At 45.9% G+C, this 22,391-nt stretch overlaps 1 protein-coding gene across 1 annotated transcript in view; it reads right to left on the bottom strand.

Annotated features, from left to right (window-relative positions):
- LOC106574313 (alpha-1,6-mannosylglycoprotein 6-beta-N-acetylglucosaminyltransferase A) overlaps positions 1-22,391 on the bottom strand; it is a 116,553-nt gene that overhangs the window by 53,339 nt on the left and 40,823 nt on the right. Inside the window, exons 4-9 of the mRNA XM_014150150.2 lie at positions 13,684-13,760; positions 10,415-10,504; positions 8,321-8,392; positions 6,671-6,826; positions 5,074-5,243; positions 1,030-1,164 (exon numbers count right to left, since the gene is read on the bottom strand). Of these exons, the coding sequence (XP_014005625.1) occupies positions 1,030-1,164; positions 5,074-5,243; positions 6,671-6,826; positions 8,321-8,392; positions 10,415-10,504; positions 13,684-13,760 (700 nt within the window). The remainder of the gene's footprint in view (positions 1-1,029; positions 1,165-5,073; positions 5,244-6,670; positions 6,827-8,320; positions 8,393-10,414; positions 10,505-13,683; positions 13,761-22,391) is intronic.

Here is a 22,391-nt window from a genome sequence, read left to right on the forward strand (position 1 = left end):
CCACCCATACAGGCAGGAGGAGCAGGCTCACCTCGGTCTGGTCTGCATGGACCCCCGAATCTAATCTTGGGTCCCGTGTGACTCAATTGGTAGAGCATGGCGCTTGCAACGCCAGGGTTGTGGGTCCAATTCCCACAAGGGACCAGTATGAGAAAAAAGTATGAAAATGTATGTACCCACTACTCTAAGTGGCTCTGGATAAGAGCATCTGCTAAATGACTAAAATGTAAATCCAGCCTGGGTTTCAGCCTTCTCATTCAGATGCTAATGAGTGTGTAAATCACATCTGGTCCCCCCCTCTGTGCCTGGATCTTTGTCACCTGAATAGCTACCCCACCAGGTATCAAATGAGCTGCAAGAAATGGGCCTCTTTTCACCCCGCCAACCTCTCTCCTTTGCTCTCCAATCAGTAAATGAGCAATGGGCGAACCCTCTGACAACATGCCCCAGCAAGGCTTGGCATCCTACAGGGAGGGACACAGCCTCGGGAGACTCAGAGGAACACAGACAAAGAGCCTGACACTGTTACCACTTCCCAACTAGTCAAAGCAGCAAGGAGGATGCGGATTCCAAAGAGACCTCATCACGTGACACAGACGTAAACGAGGATACTAGGAAACTCATTGGATACAAAAACTAGGATGTTCATATTTGAACTAAGACATTTTATGACGACTCAGATCTCCATCTAACTAAATTAACAACATCACACACGCTCCCAAGTGGCGCAGCAGTCTAAGGTACTGCATCTCAGTGCTAGAGGCATCACTACAGACCCTGGTTAGATTCCAGGCTGTATCACAACCGGCCGTGATTGGGAGTCCCATAGGGCGGCGCACAATTGGCCCAGCGTCTTCCGGGTTAGGGTTTGGCCGGGTTAGGCCATCAGTGTAAATAAAACGTGTTCTTAACTGACTTGTCTAGTTAAATAAAAAAAAGAAAGAAAACATCACACGTCCCAGCCCATAACTTATGATGACGTGGGTGTGTATAAATACTATCACACACACGAAGATATGGAGTACTTACTGATAGTGGACCCAGGAGGGCCCCAGTGTCTTCTTGAACTGGGTCAGGCCCACAATGTCAATGTAGATGAGCTCCACTACCTTGTCCCCCTGGGTGGGGCAGCTGGACTTGTTCCCCATCACTCTCCTCATGATCCTGCACGAGGAGAGGGAGTAGGCTTAATTAGGACCCACAGGGTGTATCTGAAATGGCACCATATTCCCCTATATAGTTCACTACTTTTGATCAGGGCTCTGGGGTTCAGAACAGTTTTAAATTCACTGTAACATGGACAATAACATTGTATTGCAACACACAACAAACAAAGAGAAGAAAGCTATGGATTGTTTACACATAGTAAACCCCTCTTATTAAACAACTGGCGCCGAAGAACATTGCTGACGTTTTACATTCTCCCAACCAATTGTGCAATCTTGTTATTTTTTTGCGTAACTTATATATATTTTTTTTACTTATTGCGTACATGATGTTACTGCTACCGTCTCTTACGACCGAAAATAACTTCTGGACATCAGAAAATCGATTACTCACCACGGACTGGAAGAAAAGGACTCGTTTTCCTTTAACGAGTCTGACGAGAAGGATATCCTGCTTTCACTGGAACAGGCCCAGATCCACGCCTTTTGCGTGAAGAAAAGACGCCAGAAAAGGGGACGCAGATCGGGGATCCTTCTGAGAATCCGGAGGCGAGCGAGTAAACTCCCAATGCCTTACATTCTCCTTGCTAACGTGTAATCGTTAGAAAATAAAATTGATGACCTACTATTAAGATTATCCTACCAACGGGACATTAAAAACTAACATCTTATGTTTCACCGAGACGTGGCTGAAAGTAAAAACTCACAATATAGAGCTGGCGGGATTTTCCATGCACCGGCAGAACAGAGACGCTACCTCTGGTGTCTTTTTGTCAATAACAGCTGGCGTGCGATGTCTAATATTAAAGAAGTCTCGAGGTATTGCTCGCCTGAGGTAGAGTACCTTATGAAGCTGTCGACCACACTATCTACCAAGAGAGTTCTCATCTGTATTATTCGTAGCCGTCTATTTACCACCACAAAACGAAGCTGGCACTGAGACCGCTCTCAACCAACTCTTTAAGGCCATAAGCAAAGAAGAAAATGATCACACAGAAGCGGCGCTCCTAGTGGCCGGGGACTTTAACGCAGGCAAACTTAAATCAGTTTTGCCAAATTTTTACCAGCATGTCACATGTGCAACCAGGGGGAAAAAAGAATCCTAGACCACCTTTACTCTACACACAGAGATGCATACAAAGCTCTCCCCCGCACTCCATTTGGCAAATTGGACCGCAATTCTATCCTCCTGATTCCTGCTTACAAGCAAAAACTAAAGCAGGAAGTACCAGTGACTCGCTCAATACGTAAGTGTTCAGATAACGCGGGTGCTACACTACAGGACTGTTTTGCTAGCACAGACTGGAATTCATCCAATGGCATTGAGGAATACACCACCTCAGTCATTGGCTTCATTAATAAGTGCATTGATGACGTCGTCCCCACAGTGACTGTACGTACATATCCCAACCAGAAGCCATGGATTACAGGCAACATCCGCATCGAGCTAAAGGCTAGAGCTGCCGCTTTCAAGGAGCAGAACACTAATCCGGACGCTTATAAGAAATCCCGCTATGCCCTCAGACGAACCATCAAACAAGCAAAGCGTCAATACAGGATTAAGATCCTACTACACTGGCTCTGATGCTCATCGGATGTGGCAGGGCTTGAAAACTATTACGGACCACAAAGGGAAACCCAGATGCAAGCTGCCCAGTGACGCGAGCCTACCAGACGAGCTAAATGCCTTTTATGCTCGCTTTGAGGCAAGCAACACTGAAGCATGCACAAGAGCACAAGCTGTTCTGGATGACTGTGTGATAACGCTCTCGGTAGCCGATGTGAATAAAACCTTTAAACAGGTCAACATTCACAAAGCCGCAGGGCCATACAGGTTACCAGGACGTGCACTCAAAGCATGCACGGACCAACTGTCAAGTGTCTTCACTGACATTTTCAACCTCTCCCTGACCGAGTCTGTAATACCTAGATGTTCCAAGCAGACCACCATAGTCCCTGTGCCCAAGGAAGCGAAGGTAACCTGCCTAAATGATTACCGCCCAGTGGCAGTCACATCGTTAGCCATGAAGTGCTTTGAAAGGCTGGTCATGGCTTACATCAACAGCATCCTCCCGGACACCCTAGACCCACTCCAATTCGCATACCGCCCCAACAGAGCCACAGATGAAGCAATCTCAATTGCACTCCACACCGCCCTTTCTCACCTGGGCAAAAAGAACACCATCGACTACAGCTCAGCGTTCAAAACTATAGTGCCCACGAAGCTCATCACTAAGCTAAGGAGTCTGGGACTAAACGCCTCCCTCTGCAACTGGGTCCTGGACTTCTTGACGGGCCACCCCTAGGTGGTAAGAGTAAGCAACAACACGTCTGCCACGCTGATCCTTAACACTGGGGCCCCTCAGGGGTGTGTACTTAGTCCCGTCCTGTATTCCCTGTTCACCCATGACTGCGAGGCCAAACATGACTCCAACACCATCATCACGTTTTTTTTACCTTCATTTAAATAGGCAAGTCAGTTAAGAACAAATTCTTATTTACAATGATGGCCTAGGAACAGTGGGTTAACTGCCTTGTTCAGGGGCAGAATGACAGATTTTTACCTTGTCAGCTCGAGGATTCGAACGAGCAACCTTTCGGTTACTGGCCCAACGCTCTAATCACTAGGCTACCTGCTGCTGAAGACACAACAGCGGTAGGCCTGATCACTGACAACGATGGAACGGCCTATAGGGAGGTGGTCAGAGAACTGGCAGTGTTGTGCCAGGACAACAACCTCTCCCTCAATGTGAGCAAGACAAAGGAGCTGATCGTGGACTACAGGAAAAGGCGGGCCGAACAGTCCACCATTAACATCGATGGGGCTATAGTGGAGCGGGTCGAGAGCTTCAAGTTCCTTGGTGTCCACATCACCAACAAACCTCTAAGGTCCAAACATACCAAAAGTCGTGAAGAGGGCACAACAAAACCCCCTCAGGAAACTGAAAAGATTTGGCATGAGCCCCCAGAATCCTCAAAATGTTCTACAGCTGCACCATCGACAGCATCCTGACCGGTTCCATCACCGCCTGGTATGGCAACTGCTCGGCATCTGACCGTAAGGCGCTACAGAGGGTAGTGTGAATGGCCCAGTACATCGCTGGGGTTAAGCTTCCTGCCATCCGGGGCCTATATAATAGGTGGTGTCAGAGGAAAGCCCATAAAATTGTCAGACTCCAGTCACCCAAGTTATAGACTGTTTTCTCTGCTACCACACGGCAAGCGGTACTGGAGCGCCCTGTATTTAGCCTCGTTATTGTTTTACTTTTTATTATAACTTTTTATTTTAGTAAATATGGTAAATATTTGGTAAATATTTTCTTCTTCTTGAACTGCACTGTTGGTTAAGGGCTTGTAAGTAAGCATTTCACGGTAAAGTCCACAGTTGTTGTATTCGGCGCATGTGGCAAATAAAGTTTGATTTGATTTGATTATTCAAGTAGGAAGTAATATGAGACAGGTTTTACCTAACAAAGCAGGACTAGAGTACACAAAGAACATGTGGATGTTTTTGCAGGTGGGTCGCAACCACCTCACATTACACTAGCTTATACTTCTGCTCATTCCATAGGTGACCTTGGCGAGGTAATACCTGGGGCTGTATGTATCAAGCATCTCAGAGTAGGAGTGCTGCTGATTTAGGATCAGTTTTGCCTTTTAGATCACAATGAATAAGACTACATGGACAGGGGAGACCTGGGCCTGTATCCATAAAGTGTCTGAGTAGGAGTGCTGATGATCTAGGATGAAGTCCCAACCTGTCCATATAATCTTATTCATTATGATCCTAGAAAAGCTCTTTGTCATTTTACGTTGGAAAACGTTTTAACCGTTTTGCTACGGTACTCCGCACTGAACACCACCCAGATGTGTCCGAGGGGTGCACACACACAGTCAACGGACTCACTCTTTGAGCTCGGCCAGGGAGGCGGAGATGCGTACGTCGTGGCCCAGCAGGTAGAGGGTGGTGATGAGGTCACTCCATTGCACCAGCTCCCCCAGGGGGCCCCCACTGAAGGCGTTCTCTGCAATCTTGAAGCCCGACTCCTTGGTCAACAGGCCCAGGTGCACCAGGATCTGATGGAGAGAGGTATAGTGTGTCAGTTCAGTTTAAATCTATTGTTTCTCATTATGGCTCAGTTGGTTAGAGCATGGTGCTAGCAATGCCAGGGTTGAGAGTTTGATTCCCAACATGACTATCAAAACAAAAATGTATGGGAATGGGATATATTATCAACATAAAAAATTCATACACTATTACTGGAACCCAATAAATCACTGCGTGTAATATAGTGTGCAACTTTCTGTTTTTTTTTTCAAGTATGTTGGGCACATCGCCAACCATCTGGGTGTGCGTCTTTAGTTCTTGAAGTAATCCAAACGCAATTCAATGGGTTGGAAAAATGTAATAAGGCATTTTCCCTATTCAAACGTAGCAGAATGTACGTCAAAGATGCACTCCACAGAAGACGTATCATTATTAACATCAGAGCGCACAAGTCTCCTTCTTTTCACCAGGGAACACACAAACACAGGAGAGAATCCAACATTACAATGTTCTGTGCTTTCTATGGACGCCTCAACACACTCTCAGCTGCTGTGTTAGCCAGCCACAATAATTTGTCCCAAACAGCACCTTATTCCCTATATAGTGCACTACTTTTGACCAGTTCCCATAGTAGTAAACTATGTAGGGGATAGGGTGCAATTTGGGACGGAGACGCAATCACTAAGGTGCATTGCATTTTGTCCTATATTTATAAAAAATGTTTTATCCCGTCCCCGCAGGAGGCCTTTTGGTAGGACGTCATTGTAAATAAGAATTTGTTCTTAACTGACTTGCTTAGTTAAATAAAGGTTAAATAAAGGAATTCATGGGTAGAGAGAGGATTATGACTGTAATAATGTAAAAAGATCTGTTTGTGTGGTCTTGCCAAGTTGGCAAAACAGCACAAAGAGATCTGGGATCAGGCTACTTTGTTCCTGCTCTGAGCTTTTGGCATGATAGAGGTTGGGCTGAGTCCCGATTCTCCACACTTCTCCCAAAGTGTACTCTTTCTCACTCAAGCCAATGCTTACACCAATCACTTCTGGAAAAAAGTGAAGTATTGGAGTTTCAGGTGCAAGATACTTTCTTCCACTCTAACTAGAGGGAGTAGGGCTCTCACCATATGTCATATCCATACCGTTCGAAGCCGTAGAGTCAGAAAGAGGAGGTGGAGGTGAATTATTTACAAAGTCCTGAAGATCACTAGGGAACTGAAACCTCCATTATTAATCGTTGGAGCCAGGTAGCTACCCAGAACACAATGGACTTTCCTTGTTTAAAGTTTCTCAGTTCAGAAAGGCATGGGCTGATTCTGTTCTCTTGTCCAAGTAGATAATATATTTTCGTAGGTGTGTTTGTGTGTGTGAGTGCGGGCGTGCAAGTGTGTAAGTGCAAGCTTGCATGAGTATGTGTGTGAGTGCGTGCACATGAGTACGTGTTTGTGAGTGTGTCCTACCTTCTTCCTCTTGGCCAGGTTCTGCTTGGCAGCCAGGGCGCGGATGGCGTTGATCCAGGGGTCTTCCATGCGCTTGATCCGGAGCATCATCCAGCGGAACTCCTCTCGCCGAGACATGACCCGGTATAGCTCCTCGAAGCTCGTCCGGATCTCCGTCTAGGAAGAAGACAACACAATTTAGACACCCCTACTCTTTAGGCGTTATGGTTTAACCCATTAACCTCTTTCAAGGTTTACCCTATAGAAGGAGAATGTTAGCCTCTGAAAGGGGGTAGGTAGACACCCACCTGGGGCACAGGACGATGACAAACGAGCACGCCCAATTGTGTTTGTCGTGATCAGTTTGAGCAAGGAGGCAGAGAATCGCCGATCTTCATTACATAATGAGTAGTTATGTAGGGTTTGAGGTCATTTGTAGATCAGTGATTCCGTAAGGCTGTCAAACTCCAACACGCACATTGGTATCGAAATCCATCGATTCACTTGAAGGAATCGGTCACAACATACAGGATATAAAAGAGGATTCTCATGAACTTAAACACTTAAGCTACAAAGTGCCAAGTTCTGCCAGGCGCTCTTTGCATTACAAAGACATATGGCTCCTCATTGAACGCTGGAATGCAATGATAGCAATCTACACATTTCTCAGCTTCTCTCGGGTCAATATTTAAGAAAGCTTTCCCAAAGCCAGCTTGGTTGAGATGCAGCCCTGCCTGCCATTAACAGCTGCTAAAGCTGGGGAAACAATGCACTAAACTCTCTGGCAGTGCATTACCATCCCTCATCAGGACAGGAAATCACTGGGAGAGAAAAGTCTGGGGTTCTGTTCCAAATGGCATCCTATTCCCTATGTAGTGCACTACTTTTGACCATAGCATTATGGGCCCTGGTCAACAACAAAAAAATCCCAACCACCATCAACGGTGATCTCAAAGACAAAAGGATCACTCATGTTGACATATCCGAAGGGGGGCAAAGAGTATTCAATTTGGACTTATCGCATTATCCATAACCGGGAGCGGAGTAATATTTAAAGCCAATAACGACGAGCCACGCCCGGAGCTCTGAGCTCAGACGGCCCTGTAGGAGATTTGAGCGAGTGCCCATTGGCATGGCGACAGGCATCATGGTATAAATCCTCTCCCGCTCTATAGTCAGTTCCTAACGGAATCACTGGAGTGAGTCTACTCTTCAGACAGGGTGTGTGTGTGTGTGTGTGTGTTAGCCTATGTGCACTAACATTGCATTAGTCGATACCATTTGAGCTAAAAGGCAAGTGGAAGAGGTCATTTCTAAAGAGCACATGATGTCATAACATTATGAAGGCAATTCAATGCCCTCGTGACTTGGCATTTGTCTTCAGGCCGGGTATTCTGTCTGGCCAGTCCCCAGAGAAGTGAGAGCGAAAAGGACTGGCCAGGCTGTTGGTCTTTCAGCAGGGTGCAGAGTCTGGAACTTATGCCCTTTTCACTACTGTGTTTTAAGATATTTTCTTATCACATTGTCATTTTCACATGGTGCCAACCTGAACCAAACTGTGTTGGCTGTAATATTTTATTTTCCCGTTGTCCTTTCCAGCACGGTTCCAGCAACTATACTCAGTTTGTCTCAGCTTGACCGTGTGGAAAGCCCTTCAGTTCAGACACTCACCTGGCCCCTCCGGTCGGCCTCCTCATTCAATGTCTTGGTTCTCCACGGCAGGCGCGGGCACCAGTTCTCCACCTAAAATGACATTAACATCAGAACATAATATCAGAAGGAACTGAGATGGAAAATGTGACAGAGTGATTCATATGGGGCCTGTGAACTCTGCCAACGAAGAGGCGAGAGAGGAGAGGACGCAGGGTCGAGGGAGGGAGGAAAGGACACTAGGGTTGTGTCCAAAATGGCACCCTCTTCTCTATATAGTGCACTACTTATGACCAGAGCCCTATAGGCCTTGGTCAAAAGTAACTCACTATATAGGAAATAGGGTAACATTTGGGATGCAGGCTAGGGGGCAAATCAGGCAATCATTAGGCAGGTAATTATTTCAGTGAAAGCAGATGTCATGTTGACAGAGGCCTGGCTCGCTTTGTTCTCACTTCAGAGGTTCTGGGGGGGGGGAGGGGGGGGGGGGGGTGATGATGCATCAACTAGCTATGGTGGGACCAGACTCACTGTTGAGTGCAGATGCAGATATAGTCATGTACTGTAATGACATCCTATTCCCTATATAGTGCACTATTTTTGGGGGTGTCTGGCTGATAGGGTGTAGGGCTCTGGCCAAAAGTAGTTCACTACATTGGGGATAGGGTGCCATTTGGATAAACTCTTAATCAATTAAGCCTCAATCAACCTCATTCACTCACTGAGCCAGTGAGGCAACCAGTGGAACCCTGACACACTACAATTGGCCCTTAAAATGGAGGCTGGGGTTTTAGCTGTGACAGCCCCAATGTTGGGGCCATCCGTCTGGCTGTCCACACTGAGCATGGGAAATTAGGCTACATGCCAAATGCCTCCTCACTCTGAGGAGGGTGCATTGCGTGTGTGAGTGCCAGACAGAACGCGTGAGAGAGGCAGAGAGAGAAAGAACAAGGCTGATACTATATGGGAATACATGCATATCGCCATGGTGAAAGCAGGTCACACTGACTTGAGTGCAGTAAAATGCTCGGTGATAGAGAGCTGTGTCGCTGCACAGACTTCACACTGGCTGCATACCTAAGGGGTCCCTATGGGCCCTAGTCAAAAGCGGTGTACTAAATAGGCAATAGGATGACATTTGGTACACAGCCACACTCTCTCCCTGAAAGGAAAATTCCACCCACCCACCCACAGTCCCAAATTGTTTTATATGTCAGCAGTGAAGTTCTCAAGATATATAAACTTTCAAAAATACAGAAATACAGCCAGTGTTATGCATTTCGTGTCATATGATGCTGAGTGTTGCATCATGATGCAAAATGCATCATACTGGCTTTTTATGAATGTTATATATCTTCATTGCTGACATGCAAAACATTTTGGGACTATGTCAACAATGGACTAATGAAACAAATACCAGAATATAGTTTTGGGGTGGAGTTTTCCTTTAATGAATTTGGTGCCTGTCTTTCCCAACAGGTTTTTTCAGTAGAGTAAAATGACATTGCACAGTTCTTCCCCCAAGCACTGATCTCAACTTATACAACATTAATAAGCTCCCATATCTGACCAGCTCCCATATCTGACCAGCTCCCATATCTGACCAGCTCCCATATCTGACCAGCTCCCATATCTGACCAGCTCCCATATCTGACCAGCTCCCATATCTGACTGAGAATAAACATAGAGTCAGGGACTTGATTAAAACAAACTTCAGTTCAGTCATTGCTACTTAGCAATGAGCTTCTCATTGACCACCAGAGGACAAACCTTATTTGTGAATGCTACGGTATAAATGGGCTTTACATCTCAAGTGTTGTGTTTGAATGTGCGTACCCTACTCGCTAAGGTCATCAGAAAGCTACAGCACATGTTTCCATATTAACGCCTGTAAAAAAAATTCAACGCTGTAGGATAATTCACAAGTAAATAGTTCAGTCGTCAAGGGCGCGTGGAGATGCAGTGGATGAATACGTAAAGAGCTGGGGAGTTCCACGTCCCCCAGGCTGTTAACACTGAATGTCAACGAGTAGATCAAACCACACTGTAGCCACTGTGCGCACATACACGGACAACCAGACAGACAGACAACCACAGACAGACAGACAGACTCACCTCGCTGAGATATATGAAGAAGGAGCAGGTGGAGCCGTCCACGCCGTAGTTAGTGTAGCATGAGTCTGACCGCCACATGTCCTTCATCCACTGAGGAAGAGGAGGAGAGACTTGATCAGGACTGAACACAATAGGTACCAGTATAGCATATCAATCCACATGCCTTGGCCAGTCCTCCCATCCCATGTCTAGAAGCTCTGAGCCATTTGACCAGACCCAAGTCTGTGTGAGGACTCATCAATCCAAGAAAAAGAACCAGGCAATAAAAGCAAAGAAACAGTGTTACTCTGGGCAAAGTGTCAACAGCATTGAAAGTGAAAAAGTGTTTTTGTTCAATGGGCTGATGTTTTTTTGAGACTCAACTGCAAAATACAGTGTTTTCAGATGTTCACAGATGGAGATGTGCAAAACAGTCTGCTGAAGCCCAGTGAAGGAGCAGAGTGAAGGAGCAGAGTGAAGGAGCAGAGTGAAGGAGCAGAGTGGGGCTACAACTTGGCAAAGGCTACGGGGGAATATGGCAATCACTTACACAGTCTGGGTTAGGAATAATGGTGTTCCACTCCAACACTGACACATTAAGGCTGAGTCTCAAATGACAACCTATTCATTATGGGCCCTTGTCAAAAGTAGTACTACATAGGGAATAGGCTGCCATATGGGACGTAGCCTACCTCTTTCCATCGCTGCAATTTCCTTCTGATTTTTTAAATCGGATTTCCATCCCATTGTTTTTGAATGACGAGGCTATGCAGAGTGGCTGTAGGTTTATATGAGACTGCCCTAACTAATTCCACTGAGATTGACAGCCACACAAGTAAGTCCACTGGAATGAGTCATGCAAGGCAGCTGAAAACATCATTTGCAGCTAATTGACTTAAATGTATTCTACAGGGGGTTTATGAATTCCGAAGTATACTGCTCAAAAAAATAAAGGGAACACTTAAACAACACATCCTAGATCTGAATGAAATAAATAATCTTATTAAATACTTTTTTCTTTACATTGTTGAATGTGCTGACAACAAAATCACACAAAAATAATCAATAGAAATCCAATTTATCAACCCATGGAGGTCTGGATTTGGAGTCACACTCAAAATGAAAGTGGAAAACCACACTACAGGCTGATCCAACTTTGATGTAATGTCCTTAAAACAAGTCAAAATGAGGCTCAGTAGTGTGTGTGGCCTCCACGTGCCTGTATGACCTCCCTACAATGCCTGGGCATGCTCCTGATGAGGTGGCTGATGGTCTCCTGAGGGATCTCCTCCCAGACCTGGACTAAAGCATCCGCCAACTCCTGGACAGTCTGTGGTGCAACGTGGCGTTGGTGGATGGAGCGAGACATGATGTCCCAGATGTGCTCAATTGGATTCAGGTCTGGGGAACGGGCGGGCCAGTCCATAGCATCAATGCCTTCCTCTTGCAGGAACTGCTGACACACTCCAGCCACATGAGGTCTAGCATTGTCTTGCATTAGGAGGAACCCAGGGCCAACCGCACCAGTATATGGTCTCACAAGGGGTCTAAGGATCTCATCTCGGTACCTAATGGCAGTCAGGCTACCTCTGGCGAGCACATGGAGTGCTGTGCGGCCCCCCAAAGAAATGCCACCCCACACCATGACTGACCCACCGCCAAACCGGTCATGCTGGAGGATGTTGCAGGCAGCAGAACGTTCTCCACGGCGTCTCCTGTCTCTGTCACGTGCTCAGTGTGAACCTGCTTTCATCTGTGAAGAGCACAGGGCGCCAGTGGCGAATTTGCCAATCTTGGTGTTCTCTGGCAAATGCCAAACGTCCTGCACGGTGTTGGGCTGTAAGCACAACCCCCACCTGTGGACGTCGGGCCCTCATACCACCCTCATGGAGTCTGTTTCTGACCGTTTGAGCAGACACATGCACATTTGTGGCCTGCTGGAGGTCATTTTGCAGGGCTCTGGCAGTGCTTCTCCTGCTCCTCCTTGCACAAAGGCGGAGGTAGCGGTCCTGCTGCTGGGTTGTTGCCCTCCTACGGCCTCCTCCACGTCTCCTGATGTACTGGCCTGTCTCCTGGTAGCGCCTCCATGCTCTGGACACTACGCTGACAGACACAGCAAACCTTCTTGCCACAGCTCGCATTGATGTGCCATCCTGGATGAGCTGCACTACCTGAGCCACTTGTGTGGGTTGTAGACTCCGTCTCATGCTACCACTAGAGTGAAAGCAATGCCAGCATTCAAAAGTGACCAAAACATCAGCCAGGAAGCATAGGAACTGAGAAGTGGTCTGTGGTCCCCACCTGCAGAACCACTCCTTTATTGGGGGTGTCTTGCAAATTGCCTATAATTTCCACCTGTTGTCTATTCCATTTGCACAACAGCATGTGACATTTATTTTCAATCAGTGTTGCTTCCTAAGTGGACAGTTTGATTTCACAGAAGTGTGATTGACTTGGAGTTACATTGTGTTGTTTAAGTGTTCCCTTTATTTTTTTGAGCAGTGTATATTGTAATCGGAAATAGCAAGAAGTCTTCAATTTGTCTTTTGTTCCTGCTAAAAAACCTTCTGAAAGATTTTTCAAATAATAATTATTCCATCCATCAGAGCACAATAACAGGATGGAAAAGGTTGCCAGTAGGAAGTTTGTACCATGTACAGTATTATATAGCACTGTGACAGCTGGGATTTCCACCAAACCCCATAAAAGCGCCCGAGGAATAAAATAAAACTGTCTGAAGTTATTTTACTAGCCGACAGTTTTATCAGCAGAAACATTTAGGCCATGCGCAACAGAATACATTGAAAAGCTGCATTCTGATTTAACCTCAATAAAAAACACTTGAGATGTAATGTGGTTGAAATAATCCCATAAAAAAAAGAGAAAGGAGATAGACATTTGAGACAAACGGAGGCTAAATAGGACAAAACAACTCATCTGTTTCCTCTATGGAACCTGTTTGAGCCCTGTTTTGGCTCTTTTTAAATGGTGATCGGTTAGCCATGCCTGCCTTTCCTTGCCAGTGCCAGTGGAGGCTTGGGAGCAGCGCGCAGAGCAGATGGCCTTTATGATATGACGGTATCTGCTCCGGGCAGACTCCGGCCTGGGGCTGGAGGGCTGTGATTACTGCTGCTGCTGGTGGTTGCTGTGTGTGTGTGAGATTGGGTGCGTGTGTACGTGTTTGATTGGGTGCGTGTTTGATTGGGTGCGTGTGTGAGTGTGCGCGTGATTGGGTGAGTGTGCGTGCGTGTGTGCGCGTGATTGGGTGAGTGTGTGTGCGTCTCGCTCACCTTGACTTTGCCCTCACAGTGAGGGAAGCCGTCCATGGGGGGAAGCTCACATTTCTCCTGAGCGCCGTTCAGCAGATCTGCGGAAAGAGAGGAGAAAGATGGGAGAGAAAAAGAGAGGAGAGAAAGAGAGAGAAGAGGGGATCAATAAGGTCAGGCACCAGCGTTGGGAGCAAACTGTGCAGGTGTGGAATTGACATACAAAAGACGACACGGAGAGATCAATACACACGCATGAACGAACACACTCCTGTGCACATACACACTGCCTCAGGCGTATGACACATCAAAAATACACACACTTTGGGTTTACACATCAAAAAGCTCCGAACAACCAATGACTTCACTGGGTCTGTAATTCCATGTATCCTCAGGGAGGAGGTGGTATTTTGAAGAGACTGAACATGGCCCAGAATTGAAACAACATATGTATGCATGTGATGTGTGCTCTCGCCCAATAGCACGAGCACAGGTAGCGTAACTTGTGTGACCACATGGTACCATCCATCCATCCGCAACAGATACACGATGCCACCGAGGCTATGCTGTTCCCCTGGCCGAGCATACGGTGGTGTGATTTCCATACCTGACGCAGCAGACTGACACAGGTTCAGATAAGCTCGCCTCACACCGACAACAGACGTGTGGAGTTTAGATATGCCAGGGCTACTTACTAAGAGGCTTCAATGGAATGGGGTGCTGGGAACAGTCACACTGCAAAAAAGAAAATGCGATGGCATCTCCCATAAATAAAAGATGACTCGTTTCAATCGTTTTTTTGTCCAAAAAATGATTGGGTGCTATTCCATATGTAGGAAATAGGGTTGCCCTTTTTTAACTGTTTGTTTCTCTAGATTTCACAAAAACAAATGTTATCCTCGTATTCCTGTGAGGATGAAGACACCAGGGTTGGGAGAAGGTGTCCCATGACAGAGGTGGTGATGAGGCTCAGACAGGGCTCCATCGTGAGTGAGTGAGTGAGTGAGTGAGTGAGTGAGTGAGTGAGTGAGTGAGTGAGTGAGTGAGTGAGTGAGTGAGTGAGAGACGAGGCCAGACGAGACAGCCGGTGTGAAGGTAACCTTAAAGGGATACTTTGGGAGACAGATTCATTTGTGGATACCGTCTGTGTCCAGTATGAAGGAAGTTCGAGGTAATTTCTCGAGCCAATGCTAACTAGCAATAGCACAATGACTGGAAGTCTATGGGTATCTACTAGCATCTAGGGCCTCATTGCCAAAATCCAGAAGTATCTCTTTAATGACTGGCCTGTCTGAGAGGTGGACCAGATTGCCCCGTCATCAGTTCAAGGCTGACACACGCTCACAGTCCAAGGGAAACTTAGCTGACAAGAGGATATTGCCATTGGGTCTGTGGCTTGGCCATGAGTGAATTACCGGTATCAGCACTGGCATTTAAACAACTTCGATAACAATACAAAAACCTTTGCAGACTATGTGTTTTGGACAAAAATCACAAGGTTCCTGTTAAAAATCTCTTAAGTCACTACCTGTTCTGTGATCATTTGTTCTGAAGCAACAAGCAAAGCATCTGCACAGAACGGATAGAAAACAAGAGGCAGGCTTTTTACCATTTGTGACCCATGGTGAGCTTGCCAATAACAAAAGACTCAGACAGAGTGACAAAATCTTGCATCAAAAAGGCTTGTACAGAGCCAAACATTACACAATGCATCACTTTGTTCTATAGCGATTGATCAGTACCAGATGAATTATTAAACCTTCAGGGCTGCCTCGCCCCAAACTCTTGAGTTCTGACGAGACCCGCCATGTTTGGGCTAAAGATTAGACTAAAACTCTACAGCGCATAGACCAATGATAATTCTTCCTTCTGCACCGAGTAGCATTCACTAAGAAACAAAGATTTCAGTGAGAAAGAAAATGTATCAGAATTCTAATGAACAGAATGTCATGTGATGGCTGCACGCAAAGCTATTTTATACGACCACGTCAAGAGTGTTTTTGTGTTCGTGTGTATCAGTTACTGAGGGGATCTCATGCTGATAACAGAGTATGTTATCTCTACTCCAGGAAAAAAAAAAAACACTGATTAAAATGTGTTTCATGCACACAGCGTTTTGGCTTAATAACCCTCGATGTAAAGAGCTCATGCTGCGACGCTGCCCTCTCGTCTATTTTAATAGCCTTGTTGTTTTCATACTCGCAATGACTAAGCAATATATAATACACAGCATAGGGGTGGATGCAGTAAACAATGGTGATAGACAAATGAGAATGCTCCGGGGTGAAGTTCCACCTAGGTACAGATCTAGGATGAGCTTCCCTCCCTCAAACTTAATATTAACCATAGTGGGGTAAATGCCAAACTAACCCGAGATCAGCATCTAGCGGATACTTCAACCTACACCAATGAGAACCAAATAAGAAGAGGGACAGTCACTGCTATTCACCAACTTCCAGCGGGTCCAAACACCTAAAGATGCCTTTGAAGCCGCTCTCTCCTGTTTCAGTCATTATCTGCTAAAAGAAGCCTTTGAACGAGATGAGACAGTCATTCAGCGTGTTTGAGGGGATCAGTTTGAAGGAGGCACTGAATCAATCATCACATAATGAGGAAGCCCTAGCAGTGATTCTACGCAGTCCAACTGCAATGGAATCCAACACGCACAATGCAACACCTGAGCCAGTGTGTGTGACACTGCAGGCTATGCGTTTTTGCATGCTCCTATTTATTGATTGCGTATTTGATGCGTGTATTTCTGTATTCTGTAGTGCTGGGTATCAATACGACTCCCTGTTAAAACAAAGGTGAAATAAATGCAGATATGGACAACGGTCATGTGGTCATGAGACGGCTAGCCTGAGATGAAAGGGCCTCTGGTTTAGCCATGGTTTCCCGGGGTAACAGGAGCAGGAGAACAATAGGGTGAGGCAGACAGATTATTATTGAAGTATTTTCTATCATAGCCGGTGGAACAAAGGCCTCGCACTGGACCGAAGGGGAGAGTAGAGGACCTCATGCTGAGCCCATCAGCCTGTGTCCACACACACACACACACGTCTCCCTCCTCTGGACAAGACGAGATGAGATCAGCTGATATGAGCTGAGACTGGCTGAGATCTCACCAGGCAGAGTGTCAGAGCCAAAACATGGCTTCTTAAGTCGCTGCTGCTTTAATCAAGTAGAAAGAGCTGCCTATCGCCAAGTGGCAGGCTAAATATAGCTGCATTATAATTAAATGTCAGAGAGGTGGTATTTAAACCTAACAAGAGATCTCTCCACATACTGTGCGCCTTCTTCACAGAGCATCTTTAAGCCCGATGAGCATCTTTAGTCTGATGAACCGCACAACGATGTTTAGGATTTAGATTGACATGCTGCGCTGTGGTCACGGCAACTGCAACGCTTGCATAATAGTACTCTGTGGAACATGCACACGGTATTACAGGGCTGTGTCTGAACGTACCAGCAGAGCTACCCGTCTGAGTAAACACACACGCGCACGCAGACGGACAAAGACATGGGGGTAGGTAGTCTGTGAGGAAATGTCCTTTGAATCCGTTCTCCTAGTATGTTGGTATAAAACCCCAGTTTAAGGTCAACCACAACATACACGTGACTCATAGCAGGACCGTTGTGCAAGAAACGTAACTCTGCAAAGGAAGTCTATCGAAATAGCAGATAGAGCCAGATCCCCAGCCTGCACGAAGAGGGAATGAAGGCTGACGTCAAGCAAAGCCAATCAAATCAAAGTTATTTGTCACGTGCGCCGAATACAACAGGTGTAGACCTTACAGTGAAATGCTTACTTACAGACTCTAACCAATAGTGCAAAAAAGGTATTAGGTGAACAATAGGTAAGTAAAGAAATAAAAACAACAGTAAAAAGACAGTGAAAAATAACAGTAGTGAGGCTACATACAGGCACCGGTTAGTCGGGCTGATTGAGGTTATACGTACATGTAGATATGGTTAAAGGACTATGCATATATGATGAACAGAGAGTAGCAGCAGCGTAAAAGAGGGGTTGGCGGGTGGTGGGACACAATGCAGATAGCCCAGTTAGCCAATGTGCGGGAGCACTGGTTGGTCGGGCCAACTGAGGTAGTATGTACATGAATGTATAGTTAAAGTGACGATGCATATATGATAAACAGAGAGTAGCAGCAGCATAAAGAGGGATGGTGGGGGGGCACACAATGCAAATAGTCTGGGTAGCCAGTTGATTACCTGTTCAGGAGTCTTATGGCTTGGGGGTAAAAACTGTTGAGAAGCCTTTTTGTACTAGAGACTTGGCACTCTGGTACCGCTTGCCATGCGGTAGTAGAGAGAACAGTCTATGACTGGGGTGGCTGGGGTCTTTGACAATTTTTAGGGCCTTCCTCTGACACCGCCTGGTGTAGGCAGCTTAGCCCCAGTGATGTACTGGGCCGTACCCACTACCCTCTGTAGTGCCTTGCGGTCGGAGGCCGAGCAATTGCCATTCCAGGCAGTGATGCAACCAGTCAGGATGCTCTCGATGTTGCAGCTGTAGAACCTTTTGAGAATCTGAGGACCCATGCCAAATCTTTTCAGTCTCCTTAGGGGGAACAGGCTTTGTCGTGCCCATCTTCACGACTGTCTTGGTGTGTTTGGACCATTCTAGTTTGTTGATGTGGACACCAAGGAACTTGAAGCACTCAACCTGCTCCACTACAGCCCCGTCGATGAGAATGGGGGCGTGCTCGGTCCTCCTTTTCCTGTAGTCCACAATCATCTCCTTAGCCTTGGTTACGTTGAGGGATAGGTTGTTATTCTGGCACCACCTGGCCAGGTCTCTGACCTCCTCCCTATAGGCGATCTCGTCATTGTCGGTGATCAGGCCTACCACTGTTGTGTCGTCTGCAATCTTCTGATAATGCGTGCCGATAAGCCCTCCGAGAGCCTAACCAAACCTCTACTTGACAAGTAGAGAGAACTAAGGCGGTGATGATGGAGAGATGACACATTTAGCAGCGTTGCGTAAGACCACTTCCACTGAATGAAGGAAACATGAGGGTGCTACTCAATGACACAGTACTACTGGAGATCTTTGAAGAGGAGTTCTATGGTTTGCCAGTACAAAATGTCATCCGATCAGACTAGAGTTGAAAAAATTCATTCCATTATACCCTTGCTCGAAATCCATATGGAACTGTTAATAGATCATATAAGATCCAGACAATCACAAAATACGATTCTGGAATTTTACAAGCCTAAATCAGAAAAGAAGGCAGCTACTACCAGTAGTAGTGCTGTATATCCAAGGTGGCAAGAGGAAGGAGGAATTTTCTCTCCATTGTCATTTTGCTTCTCTGAGTTGATCCAGAGAACCCAGGTTTAGTTTGGGTTAACCCGAAATGGACTTTGGACTAAATACATCAGGCTCAAGTTACACCCTCTCCTCTTCCTCAGCCCCCCTTCAAACTCAAGCCTCTCCTCACAGTCCTGCACTCATCATCACCCACCTTCCGACATTTTCGCTTTCTGGACGCATTACGTAATGGAATCCACTCAACAATGAAAGGTAACATTACAGAGTGGGAGAGATACATGGGGTGCCCTATTCACTATATAGTGCATTACTTATGACCAGAGCCCTAAGGGCCCTGGTCAAAAGTAGTGCACTATAAAGGAAATGGTCCAATTTCAGACTCAACCATGGTCCAACTCCATAATGGCAAGATATAAAAAATATATTTTCCACGCTTTGCATCTCTCTCACCGCTTCTGTTCCATCAAGACCACAGCTCCTCGGCCAACTTTGGGTGTACTTTTCCCTGCGAGTGGTGAGCGAAGACATCTTTGAACACCTCATCAATTAAGCAAGAGGCAGCTAATGGAGAGTGCCCTCTCAGCCACAGAACAGCTATAGGCTCTCAGTGGGGTGACAGGAGGAGAGGGGCTGTGTGTGTGTGTGTGTGTGTGTGTGTGTGTGTGTGTGTGTGTGTGTGTGTGTGTGTGTGTGTGTGTGTGTGTGTGTGTGTGTGTGTGTGTCTGTGTGTGTGTGTGTGTGTCTGTGTGTGTGTGTGTGTGTGTGTATACACACTTGTTTTCCTACATTGGCGTTAAGGTTAGGGTTTTGGGGGTTTAAGGTAAGAGTTAGGTTTAGGGGTTAGGAGGGAAAAAAGTGGAATTCCACAAAAATAAGGCTGTGTGGACTTTGAGGGGATGTTGTGGAAGCGGAGAAGCTGGATGACCATAATCAGGGGTGATTTTCCAGGGAGGAAAAATACACATACAGACCTGGAGCAAAGCTGCCAGTGTGGCTGCTGTTGATTAAACCTAGTCTGGAGAAGTCATCCAGAATATACTAGGACAGGTCTTTATTCTCTACAACAGTGTAAGAACATAACAACATGCCTGTCCTAGTATGTGTGTGTGTGTGTGTGTGTGTGTGTGTGTGTGTCCGTTCTCGGCTACAGGCTCTCACCAGGGCTCGGTTTCCCAAAAGCATCTTAAGGCTAAGTTTAGTGACCTCAATGGTTCTAATGACGAACTTAGCCTTGAGCTCAATGGTTCTAATGATTAACTTAGGCTTAAGATAATTTGGGGAAACCAGGCCCAGAACTTCAGTCTCACAGCAGGGTAAATAACAACAGTTCCCAGAGTGCCTGTGGCAGCCAAAAGCCTTGATTTATCATCTCCCAAGCATGACTAACGTTCCCCGGTTTCAAATTAATTAAGAAGAGCTATGTAATATTTACTAATGAGTCAAAGCCGCAATGGTGGGAAGAATCCATTGTGAGGGTAACATTTCTGAGAATTCAGGTAGTCAGGGACAGGGCCTTGAATAGCATTTGAATAACATTGGCTCTGTACCGGCACCCCCAGTATATATCCTTATTATTGTGTTCCTTTTTATCTTTTACTTTTTTCTTAACTATATTCCTTGAACTGCATTGTTGGTTAAGAGCTTGTAAGTAAGCATTTCACGGTAAGGTCTACACCTGTTGTATTCAGTGCATGTGCCAAATAAAATTTGATTTTGAATTTTCATTCCTCATTCAAAGGGCTTCAATGTGCTGTGTGGGTTAAAGTTGCCCTTAGATGCTGAATTTCCTCCACTAATGGTTAACAGGGCCTAAAATTAACACCAGCCACCTGCGGGTAGATTTTGGCATTGTCGGGTGAAATGTCTATTTCACCAGCCACGTTGACGGGTGGTCAGGGCGAGCATTTCACTCGCATTTGTGAATACAAATAGTTAAGAATTATCACATTTATAGTCAAATAAATGCTGCAGTAGCTGTTTTCAAAGTATTTCTGCCTTTTCGTTTCTTAGCTGGTAAATTAATCGCACAAAGTCAAAGAACTACGAATCCTATATAGCCTACTCTACTTTGCGCTACAACACCGCCTGGCTGGGGTGTTGAGTGAAATATACATTTTTTGAAGCGCTGCGCACAGCCATAAAAGTCTAATTTACTTGAAACTAAAGTCTGCTGAAGTGAGACTTTGTCCTTGGGTTTCCTGGCTATTTACATTGTTTTGTTCACAAGCTAGGTTGTTGTTCTATGTTGGAGTTTCAACTACTAGGGAAGAGAAGAAAACGCTTCTACTAGTCAGAATCAATTTCAAAAGGCACAAACAGGACTTAAGTCGCGCTACAACGGTAACCTTAAAAGTGCAGGTGGACATGTTTGTCTCCTCTGTGACACACTATATATACATAAGTAGTAGATTGAGCTAGTTCTGCCACACCCGTTGCTGACTGTTCGTCGGGAACTTCATGAGCAGCCCCACACAAGCCAAGCCTAAGATCACCATGCCAAGTGTCGGCTGGAGTGGTGTAAAGCTCGCCGCCATTGGAGCAGTGGAAACGCCGTTCTCTGGAGTGATGAATCACACTTCACCATCTGGCAGAATCTGGGTTAGGCGGATGCCAGGAGAACCCTACCTGCCCGAATGCATAGTGCCTACTGTAAAGTTTGGTGGAGGAGGAATAATGGTCTGGCCTGTTTTTTTTCATGGTTTGGGCTAGGCCCCTTAGTTCCAGTGAAGGGAAATCTTAACACCACAACATACAATGACATTCTAGACAATTCAGTGCATCGAACTTTGTGGAACAGTTTGGGGAAGGCCCTTTCCTGTTTCAACATGACAATGCCCCCGTGCACAAAGAAAGGTCCACACAGAAATGGTTTGTCGAGATCAGTGTGGAAGAACTTGACTGGCCTGCAAAGAGCCCTGACCTCAACCTCATTGAACACCTTTGGGATTAATTGGAACGGCGACTGCGAGCCAGGCCTAATTGCCCAACATCAGTGCCCAACCTCACTAATGCTTGTGGCTGAATGGAAGCAAGTCTCCGCAGCAATGTTCCAACATCTAGTGGAATGTCTTCCCAGAAGAGTGGAGGCTGTTATAGCAGCAAAGGGGGACCAACTCCATATTAATGCCCATGATTTTGGAATGAGACGTTCAATGTGCAGGTGTCCTCATACTTTTGGTCATGTAGTGTATTTTGGTAAAAAACAAACAATAAATATATATATATATATACCGTTGAAAGCGGAAGTTTACATACACTTAGGTTGGAGTCACTAAAACTCATTTTTCAACAATCCACAAATTCCTTGTTAAACTATAGTTTTGGCAAGTCGGACATCTACTTCGTGCATGACACGTAATTTTTCCAACAATTGTTTACAGACAGATTATTTAACTGTATCATAATTCACTGTATCACAATTCCAGTGGGTCAGAAGTTT

The sequence above is a fragment of the Salmo salar genome, chromosome 16, assembly GCF_965601325.2.
Source record: "Salmo salar chromosome 16, fSalSal1, whole genome shotgun sequence".
NCBI classification, from domain to species: domain Eukaryota; kingdom Metazoa; phylum Chordata; class Actinopteri; order Salmoniformes; family Salmonidae; genus Salmo; species Salmo salar.